General features: G+C 41.4%; 1 protein-coding gene across 1 annotated transcript in view; it reads left to right on the top strand.

Annotated features, from left to right (window-relative positions):
- Positions 1 to 27,013, top strand: part of LOC118937320 (dolichyl-diphosphooligosaccharide--protein glycosyltransferase subunit STT3B) — a 141,248-nt gene that overhangs the window by 80,539 nt on the left and 33,696 nt on the right. The window contains exons 8-10 of the mRNA XM_090216089.1: positions 12,929 to 12,977; positions 14,444 to 14,598; positions 18,879 to 19,090. Of these exons, the coding sequence (XP_090072215.1) occupies positions 12,929 to 12,977; positions 14,444 to 14,598; positions 18,879 to 19,090 (416 nt within the window). The remainder of the gene's footprint in view (positions 1 to 12,928; positions 12,978 to 14,443; positions 14,599 to 18,878; positions 19,091 to 27,013) is intronic.

The following is a 27,013-nucleotide window of genomic DNA, read 5'->3' on the forward strand; positions in this document are numbered from 1 at the left end:
CCTGACTTATACAGGTAGGTCAACACTGTGCTGTTATATACCTGACTTATACAGGTAGGTCAACACTGTGTTGTTATATACCTGACTTATACAGGTAGGTCAACACTGTGTTGTTATATACCTGACTTATACAGGTAGGTCAACACTGTGCTGTTATATACCTGACTTATACAGGTAGGTCAATACTGTGTTGTTATATACCTGACTTATACAGGTAGGTCAACACTGTGCTGTTATATACCTGACTTATACAGGTAGGTCAACACTGTGTTGTTATATACCTGAGTTACTGTATACAGGTAGGTCAACACTGTGCTGTTATATACCTGACTTATACAGGTAGGTCAACACTGTGTTGTTATATACCTGACTTATACAGGTAGGTCAACACTGTGTTGTTATATACCTGACTTATACAGGTAGGTCAACACTGTGTTGTTATATACCTGAGTTACTGTATACAGGTAGGTCAACACTGTGCTGTTATATACCTGACTTATACAGGTAGGTCAACACTGTGTTGTTATATACCTGACTTATACAGGTAGGTCAACACTGTGTTGTTATATACCTGACTTATACAGGTAGGTCAACACTGTGCTGTTATATACCTGATTTATACAGGTAGGTCAACACTGTGTTGTTATATACCTGAGTTACTGTATACAGGTAGGTCAACACTGTGCTGTTATATACCTGATTTATACAGGTAGGTCAACACTGTGCTGTTATATACCTGATTTATACAGGTAGGTCAACACTGTGTTGTTATATACCTGAGTTACTGTATACAGGTAGGTCAACACTGTGCTGTTATATACCTGAGTTATACAGGTAGGTCAACACTGTGTTGTTATATACCTGACTTATACAGGTAGGTCAACACTGTGCTGTTATATACCTGAGTTATACAGGTAGGTCAACACTGTGTTGTTATATACCTGATTTATACAGGTAGGTCAACACTGTGTTGTTATATACCTGAGTTACTGTATACAGGTAGGTCAACACTGTGCTGTTATATACCTGAGTTATACAGGTAGGTCAACACTGTGTTGTTATATACCTGATTTATACAGGTAGGTCAACACTGTGTTGTTATATACCTGAGTTACTGTATACAGGTAGGTCAACACTGTGCTGTTATATACCTGAGTTATACAGGTAGGTCAACACTGTGTTGTTATATACCTGACTTATACAGGTAGGTCAACACTGTGCTGTTATATACCTGAGTTACTGTATACAGGTAGGTCAACACTGTGCTGTTATATACCTGACTTATACAGGTAGGTCAACACTGTGTTGTTATATACCTGACTTATACAGGTAGGTCAACACTGTGCTGTTATATACCTGAGTTACTGTATACAGGTAGGTCAACACTGTGCTGTTATATACCTGACTTATACAGGTAGGTCAACACTGTGTTGTTATATACCTGACTTATACAGGTAGGTCAACACTGTGCTGTTATATACCTGACTTATACAGGTAGGTCAACACTGTGTTGTTATATACCTGACTTATACAGGTAGGTCAACACTGTGTTGTTATATACCTGACTTATACAGGTAGGTCAACACTGTGTTGTTATATACCTGACTTATACAGGTAGGTCAACACTGTGTTGTTATATACCTGAGTTACTGTATACAGGTAGGTCAACACTGTGCTGTTATATACCTGACTTATACAGGTAGGTCAACACTGTGTTGTTATATACCTGACTTATACAGGTAGGTCAACACTGTGCTGTTATATACCTGAGTTATACAGGTAGGTCAACACTGTGCTGTTATATACCTGACTTATACAGGTAGGTCAACACTGTGTTGTTATATACCTGAGTTACTGTATACAGGTAGGTCAACACTGTGTTGTTATATACCTGACTTATACAGGTAGGTCAACACTGTGCTGTTATATACCTGACTTATACAGGTAGATCAACACTGTGTTGTTATATACCTGAGTTACTGTATACAGGTAGGTCAACACTGTGTTGTTATATACCTGAGTTACTGTATACAGGTAGGTCAACACTGTGTTGTTATATACCTGACTTATACAGGTAGGTCAACACTGTGTTGTTATATACCTGACTTATACAGGTAGGTCAACACTGTGTTGTTACATACCTGACTTATACAGGTAGGTCAACACTGTGCTGTTATATACCTGACCTATACAGGTAGGTCAACACTGTGTTGTTATATACCTGACTTATACAGGTAGGTCAACACTGTGTTGTTATATACCTGACTTATACAGGTAGGTCAACACTGTGCTGTTAAATACCTGACTTATACAGGTAGGTCAACACTGTGCTGTTATATACCTGACTTATACAGGTAGGTCAATACTGTGTTGTTATATACCTGAGTTACTGTATACAGGTAGGTCAACACTGTGCTGTTATATACCTGAGTTATACAGGTAGGTCAACACTGTGCTGTTATATACCTGAGTTACTGTATACAGGTAGGTCAACACTGTGTTGTTATATACCTGACTTATACAGGTAGGTCAACACTGTGCTGTTATATACCTAACTTATACAGGTAGGTCAACACTGTGCTGTTATATACCTGAGTTACTGTATACAGGTAGGTCAACACTGTGTTGTTATATACCTGACTTATACAGGTAGGTCACCTCCGTGCTGTTATATACAGTGGGGCAAAACAGTATTTAGTCAGCCACCAATTGTGCAAGTTCTCCCACTTAAAAAGATGAGAGAGGCCCACATCTATACCAACATCTATACCCTCATCTATACCCTCATCTATACCCTCATCTGTACCCACATCAATACCCACATCCATACTAACATCTATACCCTCATCTATACCCACATCTATACCCTCATCTATACCCTCATCTATACCCACATCTATACCCTCATCTATACCCTCATCTATACCCACATCTATACCCACATCTATACCCTCATCTATACCCTCATCTATACCCTCATCTATGCCCTCATCTATGCCCACATCCATACCCACTTCTATACCCACATCTATTCCCACATCTATACCCACATCTGTACCCTCATCCTCATCTATACCCACATCTCTACCCTCATCTGTACCCTCATCTATACCCACATCTATACCCACATCCTCATCTATACCCACATCTGTACCCTCATCTATACCCACATCTATACCCACATCTGTACCCTCATCTATACCCACATCTATACCCACATCTATACCCTCATCTATAACCTCATCTATACCCACATCTATACCCTCATCTATACCCACATCTATACCCACATCTGTACCCTCATCTATACCCACATCTATACCCACATCTATACCCACATCCTCATCTATACCCACATCTGTACCCTCATCCTCATCTATACCCACATGTGTACCCTCATCTATACCCACATCTATACCCACATCCTCATCTATACCCACATCTATACCCTCATCTGTACCCTCATCCTCATCTATACCCACATCTATACCCACATCTGTACCCTCATCTATACCCACATCTATATCCACATCTGTACCCTCATCTATACTCACATCTATACCCACATCCTCATCTATACCCACATCTATACCCTCATCTGTACCCTCATCCTCATCTAGACCCACATCTGTACCCACATCTGTACCCTCATCCTCATCTATACCCACATCTATACCCACATCTATACCCACATCTATACATGCAGTCGACCCTGACCGTTTTTGGGGTCCTTGCGAGCAAAACATTTTAGCCGCCCCCCTCTTGACAGAGGAGAAGAATAATAGTGTTAATAATAATAATTAATAATTAATTTACTGTAATGCTACACGTTGCCATGGAGCGTAGAGAACATTTAGCAGTTCTAAAGCAAGTTGCTGTAATTCTACACGTTGCCATGGAGCGTAGAGAACATTTAGCAGTTCTAAAGCAAGTTGCTGTAATTCTACACGTTGCCATGGAGCGTAGAGAACATTCAGCAGTTCTAAAGCAAATTGCTGTAATTCTACACGTTGCCATGGAGCGTAGAGAACATTCAGCAGTTCTAAAGCAAGTTGCTGTAATTCTACACGTTGCCATGGAGCGTAGAGAACATTTAGCAGTTCTAAAGCAAGTTGCTGTAATTCTACACGTTGCCATGGAGCGTAGAGAACATTTAGCAGTTCTAAAGCAAGTTGCTGTAATTCTACACGTTGCCATGGAGCGTAGAGAACATTCAGCAGTTCTAATAAAGCAAGTTGCTGTAATTCTACACGTTGCCATGGAGCGTAGAGAACATTCAGCAGTTCTAATAAAGCAAGTTGCTGTAATTCTACACGTTGCCATGGAGCGTAGAGAACATTCAGCAGTTCTAAAGCAAGTTGCTGTAATTCTACACGTTGCCATGGAGCGTAGAGAACATTCAGCAGTTCTAAAGCAAGTTGCTGTAATTCTACACGTTGCCATGGAGCGTAGAGAACATTCAGCAGTTCTAAAGCAAGTTGCTGTAATTCTACACGTTGCCATGGAGCGTAGAGAACATTCAGCAGTTCTAAAGCAAATTGCTGTAATTCTACACGTTGCCATGGAGCGTAGAGAACATTCAGCAGTTCTAAAGCAAGTTGCTGTAATTCTACACGTTGCCATGGAGCGTAGAGAACATTTAGCAGTTCTAAAGCAAGTTGCTGTAATTCTACACGTTGCCATGGAGCGTAGAGAACATTTAGCAGTTCTAAAGCAAGTTGCTGTAATTCTACACGTTGCCATGGAGCGTAGAGAACATTTAGCAGTTCTAAAGCAAGTTGCTGTAATTCTACACGTTGCCATGGAGCGTAGAGAACATTTAGCAGTTCTAAAGCAAGTTGCTGTAATTCTACACGTTGCCATGGAGCGTAGAGAACATTCAGCAGTTCTAATAAAGCAAGTTGCTGTAATTCTACACGTTGCCATGGAGCGTAGAGAACATTCAGCAGTTCTAATAAAGCAAGTTGCTGTAATTCTACACGTTGCCATGGAGCGTAGAGAACATTCAGCAGTTCTAAAGCAAGTTGCTGTAATTCTACACGTTGCCATGGAGCGTAGAGAACATTCAGCAGTTCTAAAGCAAGTTGCTGTAATTCTACACGTTGCCATGGAGCGTAGAGAACATTCAGCAGTTCTAAAGCAAGTTGCTGTAATTCTACACGTTGCCATGGAGCGTAGAGAACATTCAGCAGTTCTAAAGCAAGTTGCTGTAATTCTACACGTTGCCATGGAGCGTAGAGAACATTCAGCAGTTCTAAAGCAAGTTGCTGTAATTCTACACGTTGCCATGGAGCTTAGAGAACATTCAGCAGTTCTAAAGCAAGTTGCTGTAATTCTACACGTTCCCATGGAGCGTAGAGAACATTCAGCAGTTCTAAAGCAAGTTGCTGTAATTCTACACGTTGCCATGGAGCGTAGAGAACATTTAGCAGTTCTAAAGCAAGTTGCTGTAATTCTACACGTTGCCATGGAGCGTAGAGAACATTTAGCAGTTCTAAAGCAAGTTGCTGTAATTCTACACGTTGCCATGGAGCGTAGAGAACATTTAGCAGTTCTAAAGCAAGTTGCTGTAATTCTACACGTTGCCATGGAGCGTAGAGAACATTCAGCAGTTCTAAAGCAAGTTGCTGTAATTCTACACGTTGCCATGGAGCGTAGAGAACATTCAGCAGTTCTAAAGCAAGTTGCTGTAATTCTACACGTTGCCATGGAGCGTAGAGAACATTCAGCAGTTCTAAAGCAAGTTGCTGTAATTCTACACGTTGCCATGGAGCTTAGAGAACATTCAGCAGTTCTAAAGCAAGTTGCTGTAATTCTACACGTTGCCATGGAGCGTAGAGAACATTCAGCAGTTCTAAAGCAAGTTGCTGTAATTCTACACGTTGCCATGGAGCGTAGAGAACATTTAGCAGTTCTAAAGCAAGTTGCTGTAATTCTACACGTTGCCATGGAGCGTAGAGAACATTTAGCAGTTCTAAAGCAAGTTGCTGTAATTCTACACGTTGCCATGGAGCGTAGAGAACATTTAGCAGTTCTAAAGCAAGTTGCTGTAATTCTACACGTTGCCATGGAGCGTAGAGAACATTTAGCAGTTCTAAAGCAAGTTGCTGTAATTCTACACGTTGCCATGGAGCGTAGAGAACATTCAGCAGTTCTAAAGCAAGTTGCTGTAATTCTACACGTTGCCATGGAGCGTAGAGAACATTTAGCAGTTCTAAAGCAAGTTGCTGTAATTCTACACGTTGCCATGGAGCGTAGAGAACATTTAGCAGTTCTAAAGCAAGTTGCTGTAATTCTACACGTTGCCATGGAGCGTAGAGAACATTCAGCAGTTCTAAAGCAAGTTGCTGTAATTCTACACGTTGCCATGGAGCGTAGAGAACATTCAGCAGTTCTAAAGCAAGTTGCTGTAATTCTACACGTTGCCATGGAGCGTAGAGAACATTCAGCAGTTCTAAAGCAAGTTGCTGTAATTCTAGTCATTTTGGGGCGGAGAGAAATGTTTGCAATTTTTAATAACATTGATTTTGTAAGTCACTATCTGAGTGAGATGGATTTACGAAATCAATGGGGGCCCACTGGTAATTTAACCATGATCCTACAGGTGTAGATAGCTGTCTGCTAGACTAACTTAACAACCCACAACTTGTTAGCTGACTGTCAGTGTGTGTGTGTGTGTGTGTGTGTGTGTGTGTGTGTGTGTGTGTGTGTCTGTGTCTGTGTCTGTGTCTGTGTGTGTGTGTGTGTGTGTGTGTGTGTGTGTGTGTGAACTATACTTGTGAGTACCAGAAGTCCTAGAATAGTAAAGCAACAAAGCTTTAGAGAAGTGAGGACATTTTGATGGTCTCCACTTGTAAAAAGGCTAGTTTAGGAGTCAGGAGTTAGGAGTCAGGAGTTAGGAGTTTAGGAGTCAGGAGTTAGGAGTTTAGGAGTCAGGAGTTTAGGAGTCAGGCTTAGGAGTCAGGAGTTAGGAGTTTAGGAGTCAGGAGTTTAGGAGTCAGGCGTTAGGAGTCAGGAGTTTAGGAGTCAGGCTTAGGAGTTAGGATTTAGGAGTCAGGAGTTTAGGAGTCAGGAGTTTAGGAGTCAGGCGTTAGGAGTTTAGGAGTCAGGAGTTTAGGAGTCAGGAGTTTAGGAGTCAGGAGTTTAGGAGTCAGGAGTTTAGGAGTCAGGCGTTTAGGAGTCAGGCGTTTAGGAGTCAGGCGTTAGGAGTTAGGAGTCAGGAGTTAGGAGTCAGGAGTTTAGGAGTCAGGCGTTAGGAGTTTAGGAGTCGGGAGTTTAGGAGTCAGGCGTTAGGAGTTTAGGAGTCGGGAGTTTAGGAGTCGGGAGTTTAGGAGTCAGGAGTTTAGGAGTCAGGAGTTTAGGAGTCAGGCGTTAGGAGTCGGGAGTTTAGGAGACAGGAGTTTAGGAGTCAGGAGTTTAGGAGTCAGGAGTTTAGGAGTCAGGCGTTAGGAGTTTAGGAGTCAGGAGTTAGGAGTCAGGAGTTTAGGAGTCAGGAGTTTAGGAGTCAGGCGTTAGGAGTTTAGGAGTCAGGAGTTTAGGAGTCAGGAGTTTAGGAGTCAGGAGTTTAGGAGTCAGGCGTTAGGAGTTTAGGAGTCGGGAGTTTAGGAGTCGGGAGTTTAGGAGTCGGGAGTTTAGGAGTCAGGAGTTTAGGAGTCAGGAGTTTAGGAGTCAGGAGTTTAGGAGTCAGGAGTTTAGGAGTCAGGCGTTAGGAGTTTAGGAGTCGGGAGTTTAGGAGTCGGGAGTTTAGGAGTCAGGAGTTAGGAGTCAGGAGTTTAGGAGTCAGGAGTTTAGGAGTCAGGCGTTAGGAGTTAGGAATCAGGAGTTAGGAGTCAGGAGTTAGGAGTCAGGAGTTAGGAGTCAGGAGTTTAGGAGTCAGGAGTTTAGGAGTCGGGCGTTAGGAGTAGGGCGTTAGGAGTTTAGGAGTCAGGAGTTTAGGAGTCAGGAGTTTAGGAGTCAGGAGTTTAGGAGTCAGGAGTTTAGGAGTCAGGAGTTTAGGAGTCAGGAGTTTAGGAGTCAGGCGTTAGGAGTTTAGGAGTCGGGAGTTTAGGAGTCGGGTATTTAGGAGTCAGGAGTTAGGAGTCAGGAGTTTAGGAGTCAGGAGTTTAGGAGTCAGGCGTTAGGAGTTAGGAATCAGGAGTTAGGAGTCAGGAGTTAGGAGTCAGGAGTTAGGAGTCAGGAGTTTAGGAGTCAGGAGTTTAGGAGTCGGGCGTTAGGAGTAGGGCGTTAGGAGTTTAGGAGTCAGGAGTTTAGGAGTCAGGAGTTTAGGAGTCAGGAGTTTAGGAGTCAGGAGTTTAGGAGTCAGGCGTTAGGAGTTTAGGAGTCGGGAGTTTAGGAGTCAGGCGTTAGGAGTTTAGGAGTCGGGAGTTTAGGAGTCGGGAGTTTAGGAGTCAGGCGTTAGGAGTCAGGAGTTTAGGAGTCAGGAGTTTAGGAGTCAGGCGTTAGGAGTCGGGAGTTTAGGAGTCAGGAGTTTAGGAGTCAGGCGTTAGGAGTTTAGGAGTCAGGAGTTTAGGAGTCAGGAGTTTAGGAGTCAGGAGTTTAGGAGTCGGGAGTTTAGGAGTCAGGCGTTAGGAGTTTAGGAGTCGGGAGTTTAGGAGTCAGGCGTTAGGAGTTTAGGAGTCGGGAGTTTAGGAGTCAGGAGTTTAGGAGTCAGGAGTTTAGGAGTCAGGAGTTTAGGAGTCAGGAGTTTAGGAGTCGGGAGTTTAGGAGTCAGGCGTTAGGAGTTTAGGAGTCGGGAGTTTAGGAGTCAGGCGTTAGGAGTTTAGGAGTCGGGAGTTTAGGAGTCGGGAGTTTAGGAGTCAGGCGTTAGGAGTCGGGAGTTTAGGAGTCAGGAGTTTAGGAGTCAGGAGTTTAGGAGTCAGGCGTTAGGAGTTTAGGAGTCAGGAGTTTAGGAGTCAGGAGTTTAGGAGTCAAGCGTTTAGGAGTCAGGCGTTAGGAGTTAGGAATCAGGAGTCAGGAGTTTAGGAGTCAGGAGTTTAGGAGTCAGGCGTTAGGAGTTTAGGAGTCAGGAGTTTAGGAGTCAGGAGTTTAGGAGTCAGGCGTTAGGAGTTTAGGAGTCGGGAGTTTAGGAGTCGGGAGTTTAGGAGTCAGGCGTTAGGAGTTAGGAATCAGGAGTCAGGAGTTCGGAGTCAGGAGTTTAGGAGTCAGGAGTTTAGGAGTCAGGCGTTAGGAGTTTAGGAGTCAGGAGTTTAGGAGTCAGGAGTTTAGGAGTCAGGAGTTAGGAGTTAGGAATCAGGCGTCAGGAGTTAGGAGTCAGGAGTTTAGGAGTCAGGAGTTTAGGAGTCAGGCGTTAGGAGTTTAGGAGTCAGGAGTTTAGGAGTCAGGAGTTTAGGAGTCAGGCGTTAGGAGTTTAGGAGTCGGGAGTTTAGGAGTCAGGAGTTTAGGAGTCAGGAGTTTAGGAGTCGGGAGTTTAGGAGTCAGGCGTTAGGAGTTAAGAATCAGGAGTCAGGAGTTAGGAGTCAGGAATTTAGGAGTCAGGAGTTTAGGAGTCAGGCGTTAGGAGTTTAGGAGTCAGGAGTTTAGGAGTCAGGAGTTTAGGAGTCAGGCGTTAGGAGTTTAGGAGTCGGGAGTTTAGGAGTCGGGAGTTTAGGAGTCAGGAGTTAGGAGTCAGGAGTTTAGGAGTCAGGAGTTTAGGAGTCAGGCGTTAGGAGTTAGGAATCAGGAGTTAGGAGTCAGGAGTTAGGAGTCAGGAGTTAGGAGTCAGGAGTTTAGGAGTCAGGAGTTTAGGAGTCGGGCGTTAGGAGTAGGGCGTTAGGAGTTTAGGAGTCAGGAGTTTAGGAGTCAGGAGTTTAGGAGTCAGGAGTTTAGGAGTCAGGAGTTTAGGAGTCAGGCGTTAGGAGTTTAGGAGTCGGGAGTTTAGGAGTCAGGCGTTAGGAGTTTAGGAGTCGGGAGTTTAGGAGTCGGGAGTTTAGGAGTCAGGCGTTAGGAGTCAGGAGTTTAGGAGTCAGGAGTTTAGGAGTCAGGCGTTAGGAGTCGGGAGTTTAGGAGTCAGGAGTTTAGGAGTCAGGCGTTAGGAGTTTAGGAGTCAGGAGTTTAGGAGTCAGGAGTTTAGGAGTCAGGAGTTTAGGAGTCGGGAGTTTAGGAGTCAGGCGTTAGGAGTTTAGGAGTCGGGAGTTTAGGAGTCAGGCGTTAGGAGTTTAGGAGTCGGGAGTTTAGGAGTCAGGAGTTTAGGAGTCAGGAGTTTAGGAGTCAGGAGTTTAGGAGTCAGGAGTTTAGGAGTCAGGAGTTTAGGAGTCGGGAGTTTAGGAGTCAGGCGTTAGGAGTTTAGGAGTCGGGAGTTTAGGAGTCAGGCGTTAGGAGTTTAGGAGTCGGGAGTTTAGGAGTCGGGAGTTTAGGAGTCAGGCGTTAGGAGTCGGGAGTTTAGGAGTCAGGAGTTTAGGAGTCAGGAGTTTAGGAGTCAGGCGTTAGGAGTTTAGGAGTCAGGAGTTTAGGAGTCAGGAGTTTAGGAGTCAAGCGTTTAGGAGTCAGGCGTTAGGAGTTAGGAATCAGGAGTCAGGAGTTTAGGAGTCAGGAGTTTAGGAGTCAGGCGTTAGGAGTTTAGGAGTCAGGAGTTTAGGAGTCAGGAGTTTAGGAGTCAGGCGTTAGGAGTTTAGGAGTCGGGAGTTTAGGAGTCGGGAGTTTAGGAGTCAGGCGTTAGGAGTTAGGAATCAGGAGTCAGGAGTTAGGAGTCAGGAGTTTAGGAGTCAGGAGTTTAGGAGTCAGGCGTTAGGAGTTTAGGAGTCAGGAGTTTAGGAGTCAGGAGTTTAGGAGTCAGGAGTTAGGAGTTAGGAATCAGGCGTCAGGAGTTAGGAGTCAGGAGTTTAGGAGTCAGGAGTTTAGGAGTCAGGCGTTAGGAGTTTAGGAGTCAGGAGTTTAGGAGTCAGGAGTTTAGGAGTCAGGCGTTAGGAGTTTAGGAGTCGGGAGTTTAGGAGTCAGGAGTTTAGGAGTCAGGAGTTTAGGAGTCGGGAGTTTAGGAGTCAGGCGTTAGGAGTTAAGAATCAGGAGTCAGGAGTTAGGAGTCAGGAATTTAGGAGTCAGGAGTTTAGGAGTCAGGCGTTAGGAGTTTAGGAGTCAGGAGTTTAGGAGTCAGGAGTTTAGGAGTCAGGCGTTAGGAGTTTAGGAGTCGGGAGTTTAGGAGTCAGGAGTTTAGGAGTCAGGAGTTTAGGAGTCAGGAGTTTAGGAGTCAGGCGTTTAGGAGTTTAGGAGTTTAGGAGTCAGGAGTTTAGGAGTCAGGAGTTTAGGAGTCAGGAGTTTAGGAGTCAGGCGTTAGGAGTTTAGGAGTCAGGAGTTTAGGAGTCAGGAGTTTAGGAGTTTAGGAGTCAGGAGTTTAGGAGTCAGGAGTTTAGGAGTCAGGAGTTTAGGAGTCAGGAGTTTAGGAGTCAGGAGTTTAGGAGTCAGGAGTTTAGGAGTCGGGAGTTTAGGAGTCAGGAGTTTAGGAGTCAGGAGTTTAGGAGTCGGGAGTTTAGGAGTCAGGCGTTAGGAGTTTAGGAGTCGGGAGTTTAGGAGTCAGGCGTTAGGAGTTTAGGAGTCGGGAGTTTAGGAGTCAGGAGTTTAGGAGTCAGGAGTTTAGGAGTCAGGAGTTTAGGAGTCAGGAGTTTAGGAGTCAGGAGTTTAGGAGTCGGGAGTTTAGGAGTCAGGCGTTAGGAGTTTAGGAGTCGGGAGTTTAGGAGTCAGGCGTTAGGAGTTTAGGAGTCGGGAGTTTAGGAGTCGGGAGTTTAGGAGTCAGGCGTTAGGAGTCGGGAGTTTAGGAGTCAGGAGTTTAGGAGTCAGGAGTTTAGGAGTCAGGCGTTAGGAGTTTAGGAGTCAGGAGTTTAGGAGTCAGGAGTTTAGGAGTCAAGCGTTTAGCAGTCAGGCGTTAGGAGTTAGGAATCAGGAGTCAGGAGTTTAGGAGTCAGGAGTTTAGGAGTCAGGCGTTAGGAGTTTAGGAGTCAGGAGTTTAGGAGTCAGGAGTTTAGGAGTCAGGCGTTAGGAGTTTAGGAGTCGGGAGTTTAGGAGTCAGGCGTTAGGAGTTAGGAATCAGGAGTCAGGAGTTAGGAGTCAGGAGTTTAGGAGTCAGGAGTTTAGGAGTCAGGCGTTAGGAGTTTAGGAGTCAGGAGTTTAGGAGTCAGGAGTTTAGGAGTCAGGAGTTAGGAGTTAGGAATCAGGCGTCAGGAGTTAGGAGTCAGGAGTTTAGGAGTCAGGAGTTTAGGAGTCAGGCGTTAGGAGTTTAGGAGTCAGGAGTTTAGGAGTCAGGAGTTTAGGAGTCAGGCGTTAGGAGTTTAGGAGTCGGGAGTTTAGGAGTCAGGAGTTTAGGAGTCAGGAGTTTAGGAGTCGGGAGTTTAGGAGTCAGGCGTTAGGAGTTAAGAATCAGGAGTCAGGAGTTAGGAGTCAGGAATTTAGGAGTCAGGAGTTTAGGAGTCAGGCGTTAGGAGTTTAGGAGTCAGGAGTTTAGGAGTCAGGAGTTTAGGAGTCAGGCGTTAGGAGTTTAGGAGTCGGGAGTTTAGGAGTCAGGAGTTTAGGAGTCAGGAGTTTAGGAGTCAGGAGTTTAGGAGTCAGGCGTTTAGGAGTTTAGGAGTTTAGGAGTCAGGAGTTTAGGAGTTTAGGAGTCAGGAGTTTAGGAGTCAGGAGTTTAGGAGTCAGGCGTTAGGAGTTTAGGAGTCAGGAGTTTAGGAGTCAGGAGTTTAGGAGTTTAGGAGTCAGGAGTTTAGGAGTCAGGAGTTTAGGAGTCAGGAGTTTAGGAGTCAGGAGTTTAGGAGTCAGGAGTTTAGGAGTCGGGAGTTTAGGAGTCAGGAGTTTACGAGTCAGGAGTTTAGGAGTCAGGAGTCAGGAGTTTAGGAGTCGGGAGTTTAGAAGTTAGGGAAATAGGATTTTGAATGGGAATCAATTGTTGTCCCCAAAACCTAACATGTGTGTGTGTGTGATCGTGTACATATTCATAACTGTGCTGTACTTAATAATGTTCATTGTGTTTTAGGACACATCGCTCCTTGGAGCGGTCGATTCTATTCACTGTGGGATACAGGGTAAGTGCACTAAACAGTACACACACACACACACACACACACACACACACAGACACACACACACACACACACACACACACACACACACATACACACACACACACACACACACACACACACACACACACACATACACACACACACACACACACACACACACACCGGCCTCTGCTGTAAGAGAGAGAAGGCTGTCAGAGTGCCCAATCAGCTGTTTATTTGTCTCAGAGTTGCGTGTTCTGCTGCAGTGCAGTGTGGGTCGTGTTTGTCTACATGTGTCTAGTTTTACTCCTTGTGGATCACCTTTACCAAGGAAACACTGTGTTCCTCTTTCTGTCAATGTCCACTTCCTGTAGCAACAACCTTCCACAGGCACTTCAGATAAATCCTTTAAATCCCTCCCTTACCCCTCTCTCTCCCTCCCTCCCTCACCCCACCCCGCTCTCTTCACCCTCCCTCCCTTACCCCTCTCTCTCCCTCCCTCCCTCACCCCACCCGCTCTCTTCACCCTCCCTCCCTCACCCCACCCCGCTCTCTTCACCCTCCCTCCCTCACCCCACCCCGCTCTCTTCACCCTCCCTCCCTCACCCCACCCCGCTCTCTCTCCCTCCCTCCCTCACCCCACCCCGCTCTCTTCACCCTCCCTCCCTCACCCCACCCCGCTCTCTCTCCCTCCCTCCCTCACCCCATCCCGCTCTCTTCACCCTCCCTCCCTCACCCCACCCCGCTCTCTTCACCCTCCCTCCCTTACCCCTCTCTCTCCCTCCCTCCCTCCCTCACCCCATCCCGCTCTCTTCACCCTCCCTCCCTCCCTCCCTCACCCCAACCCCCCTCTCCCGCTCTCTTCACCCTCCCTCCCTCACCCCAACCCCCCTCTCCCTCTCTCCCTCCCTCCCTCACCCCACCCCGCTCTCTTCACCCTCCCTCCCTTACCCCTCTCTCTCCCTCCCTCCCTCACCCCAACCCCCCTCTCCCTGTCTCTCCCTCCCTCCCTCACCCCACCCCGCTCTCTTCACCCTCCCTCCCTCCCTCACCCCAACCCCCCTCTCCCTCTCTCTTCTCCCTCCCTCACCCCACCCCCTCTCTTCACCCTCCCTCCCTCACCCCAACCACCCTCTCCCTCTCTCTTCTCCCTCCCTCACCCCACCCCCTCTTTTCACCCTCCCTCCCTCACCCCACCCCCTCTCCCTCTCTTCACCCTCCCTCCCTCCCTCACCCCACCCCCTCTCTTCACCCTCCCTCCCTCACCCCACCCCCTCTCCCTCTCTTTACCCTCCCTCCCTCCCTCACCCCAACCCCCCTCTCCCTCTCTCTTCTCCCTCCCTCACCCCACCCCCTCTCTTCACCCTCCCTCCCTCACCCCAACCCCCCTCTCCTTCTCTCTTCTCCCTCCCTCACCCCACCACCTCTCCCACTCTCTTCTCCCTCCCTCAACCCCCCTCCTCTCCCTCCCTCCCTCCTCTCTCCAGGTATGCTAAGATCCACATCCCCATCATAGCGTCTGTGTCGGAGCACCAGCCCACCACATGGGTCTCGTTCTTCTTCGACCTCCACATCCTGGTCTGTACCTTTCCTGCTGGACTCTGGTTCTGCATCAAGAACATCAACGACGAGAGAGTCTTCGGTAAGACACACACACACACACACACACACACACACACACACACACACACACACACACACACACGTCTACAGTTAGATGGCATGGCAATGTGTGTGTGTATGCAGGTGTGTGTGTGTATGCAGGTGTGTGTGTGTGTGTGTGTGTGTGTGTGTGTGTGTGTGTGTGTGTGTGTGTGTGTGTGTGTGTGTGTGTGTGTGTGTGCAGATGTGTGTGTGTATGCAGGTATGTGTGTGTATGCAGGTGTATGTGTGTGTGCAGGTGTGTGTGTGTGTGTGTGTATGCAGGTGTATGTAGGTGTGTGTGTGTATGCAGGTGTGTGTGTGTATGCAGGTGTGTGTGTGTGTGTATGCAGGTGTGTGTGTGTATGTAGGTGTATGTAGGTGTGTGTGTGTATGCAGGTGTATGTAGGTGTGTGTGTGTATGCAGGTGTATGTAGGTGTGTGTGTGTATGCAGGTATGTGTGTGTATGTAGGTGTGTGTGTGTGTGTAGGTGTGTGTGTGTGTGTATGCAGGTATGTGTGTGTATGCAGGTATGTGTGTGTATGTAGGTGTGTGTGTGTGTGTAGGTGTGTGTGTGTGTGTATGTAGGTGTATGCAGGTGTGTGTATGCAGGTGTGTGTGTGTATGCAGGTGTGTGTGTGTCTGTAGGTGTGTGTGTGTGTGTATGTAGGTGTGTGTGTGTATATGTAGGTGTGTGTGTGTGTGTGTGTGTGTGTGTAGGTGTGTGTGTGTATATGTAGGTGTGTGTGTGTGTGTGTGTGTGTGTGTGTGTGTGTAGGTGTGTGTGTGTATATGTAGGTGTGTGTGTAGGTGTGTGTGTGTGTGTATGTAGGTGTATGCAGGTGTGTGTATGCAGGTGTGTGTGTGTATGCAGGTGTGCGTGTGTGTGTAGGTGTGTGTGTGTGTGTGTGTAGGTGTGTGTGTGTGTGTATGTCGGTGTGTGTGTGTATATGTAGGTGTCTGTGTGTGTGTGTGTGTGTGTGTCTGTGTGTCTGTGTGTGTGTGTCTGTGTGTCTGTGTGTGTGTGTCTGTGTGTCTGTGTGTGTGTGTGTGTGTCTGTGTGTGTGTGTCTGTGTGTCTGTGTGTCTGTGTCTGTGTGTCTGTGTGTCTGTGTGTCTGTGTGTCTGTGTGTGTGTGTCTGTGTGTCTGTGTGTGTGTGTGTGTGTGTGTGTCTGTGTGTGTGTGTGTCTGTGTGGCTGTGTGGCTGTGTGTGTGTCTGTGTGTGTCTGTGTGTGTGTGTGTGTGTGTGTGTCTGTGTGTGTGTGTGTGTGTCTGTGTTTCTGTGTGTCTGTCTGTCTGTGTGTGTGTGTGTGTGTGTGTGTGTCTGTGTGTGTGTGTGTGTGTGTCTGTGTGTGTGTGTGTGTGTGTGTGTCTGTGTGTGTGTGTGTGTGTGTGTCTGTGTGTCTGTGTGTGACCATAGAAATATAATGACTACAGCAATCATTACCATTCAAGTCAACAAACACACACACACACACACACACACACAGACACACAGACACACACACACACACACACACAGACACACAGACACACACACACACACACACAGACACACACACACACACACACACACAGACACACACACACACACACACACACACACACACAGACACAGACACACAGACACACATATACACACACAGACACACATATACACACCCTGCTGTTGCTAGTGGTTCTTTAATAGGATCTCTGTGTTCAACCCTGCTGTTCCTAGTGGTTCTGGATGCTATTAGTGCTGTCTACTTCTCAGAGAGAGTAGTGTGTTAAACTCTAACCCTGCTCTCTGTCTCCCCCTAGTGGCCCTGTATGTCATCAGTATATTAAACTCTAACCCAGTATATTAAACTCTAACCCAGTGTGTTAAACCCTAACCCAGTATATTAAACCCTAACCCAGTATATTAAACCCTAACCCAGTATATTAAACCCTAACCCAGTATATTAAACCCTAACCCTGCTCTCTGTCTCCCCCTAGTGGCCCTGTATGCCATCAGTATATTAAACCCTAACCCAGTATATTAAACCCTAACCCAGTATATTAAACCCTAACCCAGTATATTAAACCCTAACCCAGTATATTAAACTCTAACCCTGCTCCCTGTCTCCCCCTAGTGGCCCTGTATGCCATCAGTATATTAAACCCTAACCCAGTATATTAAACCCTAACCCAGTATATTAAACCCTAACCCTGCTCTCTGTCTCCCCCTAGTGGCCCTGTATGCCATCAGTATATTAAACCCTAACCCAGTATATTAAACTCTAACCCAGTATATTAAACCCTAACCCAGTATATTAAACCCTAACCCAGTATATTAAACCCTAACCCAGTATATTAAACCCTAACCCTGCTCTCTGTCTCCCCCTAGTGGCCCTGTATGCCATCAGTATATTAAACCCTAACCCAGTGTATTAAACTCTAACCCAGTATATTAAACCCTAACCCAGTATAATAAACCCTAACCCAGTATATTAAACTCTAACCATGCTCTCTCTCTCCCCCTAGTGGCCCTGTATGCCATCAGTATATTAAACTCTAACCCAGTATATTAAACTCTAACCCAGTGTGTTAAACCCTAACCCAGTATATTAAACCCTAACCCAGTATATTAAACCCTAACCCAGTATATTAAACCCTAACCCTGCTCTCTGTCTCCCCCTAGTGGCCCTGTACGCCATCAGTATATTAAACCCTAACCCAGTATATTAAACTCTAACCCAGTATATTAAACTCTAACCCAGTATATTAAACCCTAACCCAGTATATTAAACCCTAACCCAGTATATTAAACCCTAACCCAGTATATTAAACCCTAACCCTGCTCTCTGTCTCCCCCTAGTGGCCATGTATGCCATCAGTATATTAAACCCTAACCCAGTACATTAAACTCTAACCCAGTATATTAAACCCTAACCCAGTATATTAAACCCTAACCCAGTATATTAAACTCTAACCATGCTCTCTCTCTCCCCCTAGTGGCCCTGTATGCCATCAGTGTATTAAACTCTAACCCAGTGTATTAAACCCTAACCCAGTATATTAAACCCTAACCCAGTATATTAAACCCTAACCCAGTATATTAAACCCTAACCCAGTATATTAAACTCTAACCCAGTATATTAAACCCTAACCTAGTATATTAAACCCTAACCCAGTGTGTTAAACCCTAACCCAGTATATTAAACCCTAACCCAGTATATTAAACCCTAACCCAGTATATTAAACCCTAACCCAGTGTGTTAAACCCTAACCCAGTATATTAAACCCTAACCCAGTATATTAAACCCTAACCCAGTATATTAAACCCTAACCCTGCTCTCTGTCTCCCCCTAGTGGCCCTGTATGCCATCAGTATATTAAACCCTAACCCAGTATATTAAACTCTAACCCAGTGTATTAAACCCTAACCCAGTATATTAAACCCTAACCCAGTATATTAAACCCTAACCCAGTATATTAAACCCTAACCCAGTATATTAAACTCTAACCCAGTATATTAAACCCTAACCCAGTATATTAAACCCTAACCCAGTGTGTTAAACCCTAACCCAGTATATTAAACCCTAACCCAGTGTGTTAAACCCTAACCCAGTATATTAAACCCTAACCCAGTATATTAAACCCTAACCCAGTATATTAAACTCTAACCCTGCTCTCTGTCTCCCCCTAGTGGCCCTGTATGCCATCAGTATATTAAACCCTAACCCAGTATATTAAACTCTAACCCAGTATATTAAACTCTAACCCAGTATATTAAACCCTAACCCAGTATATTAAACCCTAACCCAGTATATTAAACCCTAAACCAGTATATTAAACTCTAACCCTGCTCTCTGTCTCCCCCTAGTGGCCCTGTATGCCATCAGTATATTAAACCCTAACCCAGTATATTAAACTCTAACCCAGTATATTAAACTCTAACCCAGTATATTAAACCCTAACCCAGTATATTAAACCCTAACCCAGTATATTCAACTCTAACCCTGCTCTCTGTCTCCCCCTAGTGGCCCTGTATGCCATCAGTATATTAAACCCTAACCCAGTGTGTTAAACCCTAACCCAGTATATTAAACTCTAACCCAGTATATTAAACTCTAACCCAGTATATTAAACCCTAACCCAGTATATTAAACCCTAACCCAGTATATTCAACTCTAACCCTGCTCTCTGTCTCCCCCTAGTGGCCCTGTATGCCATCAGTATATTAAACCCTAACCCAGTATATTAAACTCTAACCCAGTATATTAAACTCTAACCCTGCTCTCTCTCCCCCCTAGTGGCGCTGTATGCCATCAGTGCTGTCTACTTTGCTGGAGTGATGGTCCGTCTGATGCTGACCCTGACCCCTGTAGTGTGTATGCTGTCAGCTATAGCCTTCTCCAGCGTGTTTGAACACTACTTAGGGGACGACATGAAGAGGGAGAGCCCTCCCATAGAGGACAGTAGTGATGAGGACGACAAGAGGAACTCTGGAAACCTCTATGATAAGGTATGACTAGAGGCTCTCTGGAAACCTCTATGATAAGATTTGAGGATGACTAGAGGCCCTCTGGAAACCTCTATGATAAGGTTTGAGGATGACTAGAGGCCCTCTGGAAACCTATATGATAAGGTATGACTAGAGGCTCTCTGGAAACCTCTATGATAAGGTTTGAGGATGACTAGAGGCCCTCTGGAAACCTCTATGATAAGATTTGAGGATGACTAGAGGCTCTCTGGAAACCTCTATGATAAGGTATGAGGATGACTAGAGGCTCTCTGGAAACCTCTATGATAAGGTATGAGGATGACTAGAGGCCCTCTGGAAACCTCTATGATAAGGTATGAGGATGACTAGAGGCTCTCTGGAAACCTCGATGATAAGGTATGACTAGATGACTAGAGGCTCTCTGGAAACCTCTATGATAAGGTATGAGGATGACTAGAGGCTCTCTGGAAACCTCTATGATAAGGTATGAGGATGACTAGAGGCCCTCTGGAAACCTCTATGATAAGGTATGAGGATGACTAGAGGCTCTCTGGAAACCTCGATGATAAGGTATGACTAGAGGCTCTCTGGAAACCTCTATGATAAGGTATGAGGATGACTAGAGGCTCTCTGGAAACCTCTATGATAAGGTATGACTAGAGGCTCTCTGGAAACCTCTATGATAAGGTATGACTAGAGGCTCTCTGGAAACCTCTATGATAAGGTATGACTAGAGGCTCTCTGGAAACCTCTATGATAAGGTATGACTAGAGGCTCTCTGGAAACCTCTATGATAAGGTATGAGGATGACTAGAGGCTCTCTGGAAACCTCTATGATAAGGTATGACTAGAGGCTCTCTGGAAACCTCTATGATAAGGTATGACTAGAGGCTCTCTGGAAACCTCTATGATAAGGTATGACTAGAGGCTCTCTGGAAACCTCTATGATAAGGTATGAGGATGACTAGAGGCTCTCTGGAAACCTCTATGATAAGGTATGACTAGAGGCTCTCTGTGACCAATAACATCTGTTATATATGGACCAATAACATCTGTTAAATATGGACCAATAACATCTGTTAAATATGGACCAATAACACCTGTTAAATATGGACCAATAACATCTGTTAAATATGGACCAATAACATCTGTTATATATGGACCAATAACATCTGTTAAATATGGACCAATAACATCTGTTAAATATGGACCAATAACATCTGTTAAATATGGACCAATAACATCTGTTAAATATGGACCAATAACATCTGTTAAATATGGAACAATAACATCTGTTAAATATGGACCAATAACATCTGTTAAATATGGACCAATAACATCTGTTAAATATGGACCAATAACATCTGTTATATATGGACCAATAACATCTGTTAAATATGGACCAATAACATCTGTTAAATATGGACCAATAACATCTGTTAAATATGGACCAATAACATCTGTTAAATATGGACCAATAACATCTGTTAAATATGGACCAATAACATCTGTTAAATATGGACCAATAACATCTGTTAAATATGGACCAATAACATCTGTTAAATATGGACCAATAACATCCGTTAAATATGGACCAATAACATCTGTTAAATATGGACCAATAACATCTGTTAAATATGGACCAATAACATCTGTTAAATATGGACCAATAACATCTGTTAAATATGGACCAATAACATCTGTTAAATATGTGACCAATAACATCTGTTAAATATGTGACCAATAACATCTGTTAAATATGTGACCAATAACATCTGTTAAATATGGACCAATAACATCTGTTAAATATGGACCAATAACATCTGTTAAATATGGACCAATAACATCTGTTAAATATGGACCAATAACATCTGTTAAATATGGACCAATAACATCTGCTAAATATGGACCAATAACATCTGTTAAATATGGACCAATAACATCTGTTAAATATGTGACCAATAACATCTGTTAAATATGTGACCAATAACATCTGTTAAATATGGACCAATAACATCTGTTAAATATGGACCAATAACATCTGTTAAATATGGACCAATAACATCTGTTAAATATGGATCAATAACATCTGTTAAATATGGACCAATAACATCTGTTAAATATGTGACCAATAACATCTGTTAAATATGTGTCTGGACCAATAACATCTGTTAAATATGGACCAATAACATCTGTTAAATATGGACCAATAAAATCTGTTAAATATGGACCAATAACATCTGTTAAATATGGACCAATAACATCTGTTAAATATGGACCAATAACATCTGTTAAATATGGACCAATAACATCTGTTAAATATGGACCAATAACATCTGTTAAATATGTGACCAATAACATCTGTTAAATATGGACCAATAACATCTGTTAAATATGGACCAATAACATCTGTTAAATATGGACCAATAACATCTGTTAAATATGGACCAATAACATCTGTTAAATATGTGACCAATAACATCTGTTAAATATGGACCAATAACATCTGTTAAATATGTGTCTGGACCAATAACATCTGTTAAATATGGACCAATAACATCTGTTAAATATGGACCAATAACATCTGTTAAATATGGACCAATAACATCTGTTAAATATGGACCAATAACATCTGTTAAATATGGACCAATAAAATCTGTTAAATATGGACCAATAACATATGTTAAATATGGACCAATAACATCTGTTAAATATGTGACCAATAACATCTGTTAAATATGGACCAATAACATCTGTTAAATATGGACCAATAACATCTGTTAAATATGTGACCAATAACATCTGTTAAATATGGACCAATAACATCTGTTAAATATGTGACCAATAACATCTGTTAAGTATGTGTATGGACCAATAACATCTGTTAAATATGGACCAATAACATCTGTTAAATATGGACCAATAACATCTGTTAAATATGTGACCAATAACATCTGTTAAATATGGACCAATAACATCTGTTAAATATGGACCAATAACATCTGTTAAATATAGACCAATAACATCTGTTAAATATGGACCAATAACATCTGTTAAATATGGACCAATAACATCTGTTAAATATGGACCAATAACATCTGTTAAATATGGACCAATAACATCTGTTAAATATGGACCAATAACATCTGTTAAATATGGACCAATAACATCTGTTAAATATGTGACCAATAACATCTGTTAAATATGGACCAATAACATCTGTTAAATATGTGACCAATAACATCTGTTAAATATGTGACCAATAACATCTGTTAAATATGTGACCAATAACATCTGTTAAATATGTGTCTGGACCAATAACATCTGTTAAATATGGACCAATAACATCTGTTAAATATGGACCAATAACATCTGTTAAATATGGACCAATAACATCTGTTAAATATGGACCAATAACATCTGTTAAATATGGACCAATAACATCTGTTAAATATGGACCAATAACATCTGTTAAATATGGACCAATAACATCTGTTAAATATGTGACCAATAACATCTGTTAAATATGGACCAATAACATCTGTTAAATATGGACCAATAACATCTGTTAAATATGGACCAATAACATCTGTTAAATATGGACCAATAACATCTGTTAAATATGGACCAATAACATCTGTTAAATATGGACCAATAACATCTGTTAAATATGTGACCAATAACATATGTTAAATATGGACCAATAACATCTGTTAAATATGTGTCTGGACCAATAACATCTGTTAAATATGGACCAATAACATCTGTTAAATATGGACCAATAACATCTGTTAAATATGGACCAATAACATCTGTTAAATATGGACCAATAACATCTGTTAAATATGGACCAATAAAATCTGTTAAATATGGACCAATAACATATGTTAAATATGGACCAATAACATCTGTTAAATATGTGACCAATAACATCTGTTAAATATGGACCAATAACATCTGTTAAATATGGACCAATAACATCTGTTAAATATGTGACCAATAACATCTGTTAAATATGGACCAATAACATCTGTTAAATATGTGACCAATAACATCTGTTAAGTATGTGTATGGACCAATAACATCTGTTAAATATGGACCAATAACATCTGTTAAATATGGACCAATAACATCTGTTAAATATGTGACCAATAACATCTGTTAAATATGGACCAATAACATCTGTTAAATATGGACCAATAACATCTGTTAAATATAGACCAATAACATCTGTTAAATATGGACCAATAACATCTGTTAAATATGGACCAATAACATCTGTTAAATATGGACCAATAACATCTGTTAAATATGGACCAATAACATCTGTTAAATATGGACCAATAACATCTGTTAAATATGGACCAATAACATCTGTTAAATATGGACCAATAACATCTGTTAAATATGGACCAATAACATCTGTTATATATGGACCAATAACATCTGTTAAATATGGACCAATAACATCTGTTAAATATGGACCAATAACATCTGTTAAATATGGACCAATAACATCTGTTAAATATGGACCAATAACATCTGTTAAATATGTGTATGGACCAATAACATCTGTTAAATATGTGTCTGGACCAATAACATCTGTTAAATATGGACCAATAACATCTGTTAAATATGGACCAATAACATCTGTTAAATATGTGACCAATAACATCTGTTAAATATGTGACCAATAACATCTGTTAAATATGTGACCAATAACATCTGTTAAATATGGACCAATAACATCTGTTAAATATGGACCAATAACATCTGTTAAATATGGACCAATAACATCTGTTAAATATGGACCAATAACATCTGTTAAATATGGACCAATAACATCTGTTAAATATGGACCAATAACATCTGTTAAATATGGACCAATAACATCTGTTAAATATGTGACCAATAACATCTGTTAAATATGGACCAATAACATCTGTTAAATATGGACCAATAACATCTGTTAAATATGGACCAATAACATCTGTTAAATATGGACCAATAACATCTGTTAAATATGGACCAATAACATCTGTTAAATATGGACCAATAACATCTGTTAAATATGTGACCAATAACATATGTTAAATATGGACCAATAACATCTGTTAAATATGTGTCTGGACCAATAACATCTGTTAAATATGGACCAATAACATCTGTTAAATATGGACCAATAACATCTGTTAAATATGGACCAATAACATCTGTTAAATATGGACCAATAACATCTGTTAAATATGGACCAATAAAATCTGTTAAATATGGACCAATAACATATGTTAAATATGGACCAATAACATCTGTTAAATATGTGACCAATAACATCTGTTAAATATGGACCAATAACATCTGTTAAATATGGACCAATAACATCTGTTAAATATGTGACCAATAACATCTGTTAAATATGGACCAATAACATCTGTTAAATATGTGACCAATAACATCTGTTAAGTATGTGTATGGACCAATAACATCTGTTAAATATGGACCAATAACATCTGTTAAATATGGACCAATAACATCTGTTAAATATGTGACCAATAACATCTGTTAAATATGGACCAATAACATCTGTTAAATATGGACCAATAACATCTGTTAAATATAGACCAATAACATCTGTTAAATATGGACCAATAACATCTGTTAAATATGGACCAATAACATCTGTTAAATATGGACCAATAACATCTGTTAAATATGGACCAATAACATCTGTTAAATATGGACCAATAACATCTGTTAAATATGGACCAATAACATCTGTTAAATATGGACCAATAACATCTGTTAAATATGGACCAATAACATCTGTTATATATGGACCAATAACATCTGTTAAATATGGACCAATAACATCTGTTAAATATGGACCAATAACATCTGTTAAATATGGACCAATAACATCTGTTAAATATGGACCAATAACATCTGTTAAATATGTGTATGGACCAATAACATCTGTTAAATATGTGTCTGGACCAATAACATCTGTTAAATATGGACCAATAACATCTGTTAAATATGGACCAATAACATCTGTTAAATATGTGACCAATAACATCTGTTAAATATGTGACCAATAACATCTGTTAAATATGTGACCAATAACATCTGTTAAATATGGACCAATAACATCTGTTAAATATGGACCAATAACATCTGTTAAATATGGACCAATAACATCTGTTAAATATGGACCAATAACATCTGTTAAATATGGACCAATAACATCTGCTAAATATGGACCAATAACATCTGTTAAATATGGACCAATAACATCTGTTAAATATGTGACCAATAACATCTGTTAAATATGTGACCAATAACATCTGTTAAATATGGACCAATAACATCTGTTAAATATGGACCAATAACATCTGTTAAATATGGACCAATAACATCTGTTAAATATGGACCAATAACATCTGTTAAATATGGACCAATAACATCTGTTAAATATGTGACCAATAACATCTGTTAAATATGTGTCTGGACCAATAACATCTGTTAAATATGGACCAATAACATCTGTTAAATATGGACCAATAAAATCTGTTAAATATGTGACCAATAACATCTGTTAAATATGGACCAATAACATCTGTTAAATATGGACCAATAACATCTGTTAAATATAGACCAATAACATCTGTTAAATATGGACCAATAACATCTGTTAAATATGGACCAATAACATCTGTTAAATATGTGACCAATAACATCTGTTAAATATGGACCAATAACATCTGTTAAATATGGACCAATAACATCTGTTAAATATGGACCAATAACATCTGTTAAATATGGACCAATAACATCTGTTAAATATGTGACCAATAACATCTGTTAAATATGGACCAATAACATCTGTTAAATATGTGTCTGGACCAATAACATCTGTTAAATATGGACCAATAACATCTGTTAAATATGGACCAATAACATCTGTTAAATATGTGACCAATAACATCTGTTAAATATGGACCAATAACATCTGTTAAATATGGACCAATAACATCTGTTAAATATGTGACCAATAACATCTGTTAAATATGGACCAATAACATCTGTTAAATATGGACCAATAACATCTGTTAAATATGGACCAATAACATCTGTTAAATATGGACCAATAACATCTGTTAAATATGGACCAATAACATCTGTTAAATATGTGACCAATAACATCTGTTAAATATGTGACCAATAACATCTGTTAAATATGTGACCAATAACATCTGTTAAATATGTGTCTGGACCAATAACATCTGTTAAATATGGACCAATAACATCTGTTAAATATGGACCAATAAAATCTGTTAAATATGGACCAATAACATCTGTTAAATATGGACCAATAACATCTGTTAAATATGGACCAATAACATCTGTTAAATATGGACCAATAACATCTGTTAAATATGGACCAATAACATCTGTTAAATATGGACCAATAACATCTGTTAAATATGTGACCAATAACATCTGTTAAATATGGACCAATAACATCTGTTAAATATGGACCAATAACATCTGTTAAATATGGACCAATAACATCTGTTAAATATGGACCAATAACATTTGTTCAATATGTGTATGGACCAATAACATCTGTTAAATATGGACCAATAACATCTGTTAAATATGTGACCAATAACATCTGTTAAATATGTGACCAATAACATCTGTTAAATATGGACCAATAACATCTGTTAAATATGGACCAATAAAATCTGTTAAATATGGACCAATAACATCTGTTAAATATGGACCAATAACATCTGTTAAATATGGACCAATAACATCTGTTAAATATGGACCAATAACATCTGTTAAATATGGACCAATAACATCTGTTAAATATGGACCAATAACATCTGTTAAATATGTGACCAATAACATCTGTTAAATATGGACCAATAACATCTG

The sequence above is a fragment of the Oncorhynchus mykiss genome, chromosome 2 (genome assembly GCF_057628025.1).
Source record: "Oncorhynchus mykiss isolate SJ-2025 chromosome 2, ASM5762802v1, whole genome shotgun sequence".
Taxonomy (NCBI): Eukaryota; Metazoa; Chordata; class Actinopteri; order Salmoniformes; family Salmonidae; genus Oncorhynchus; species Oncorhynchus mykiss.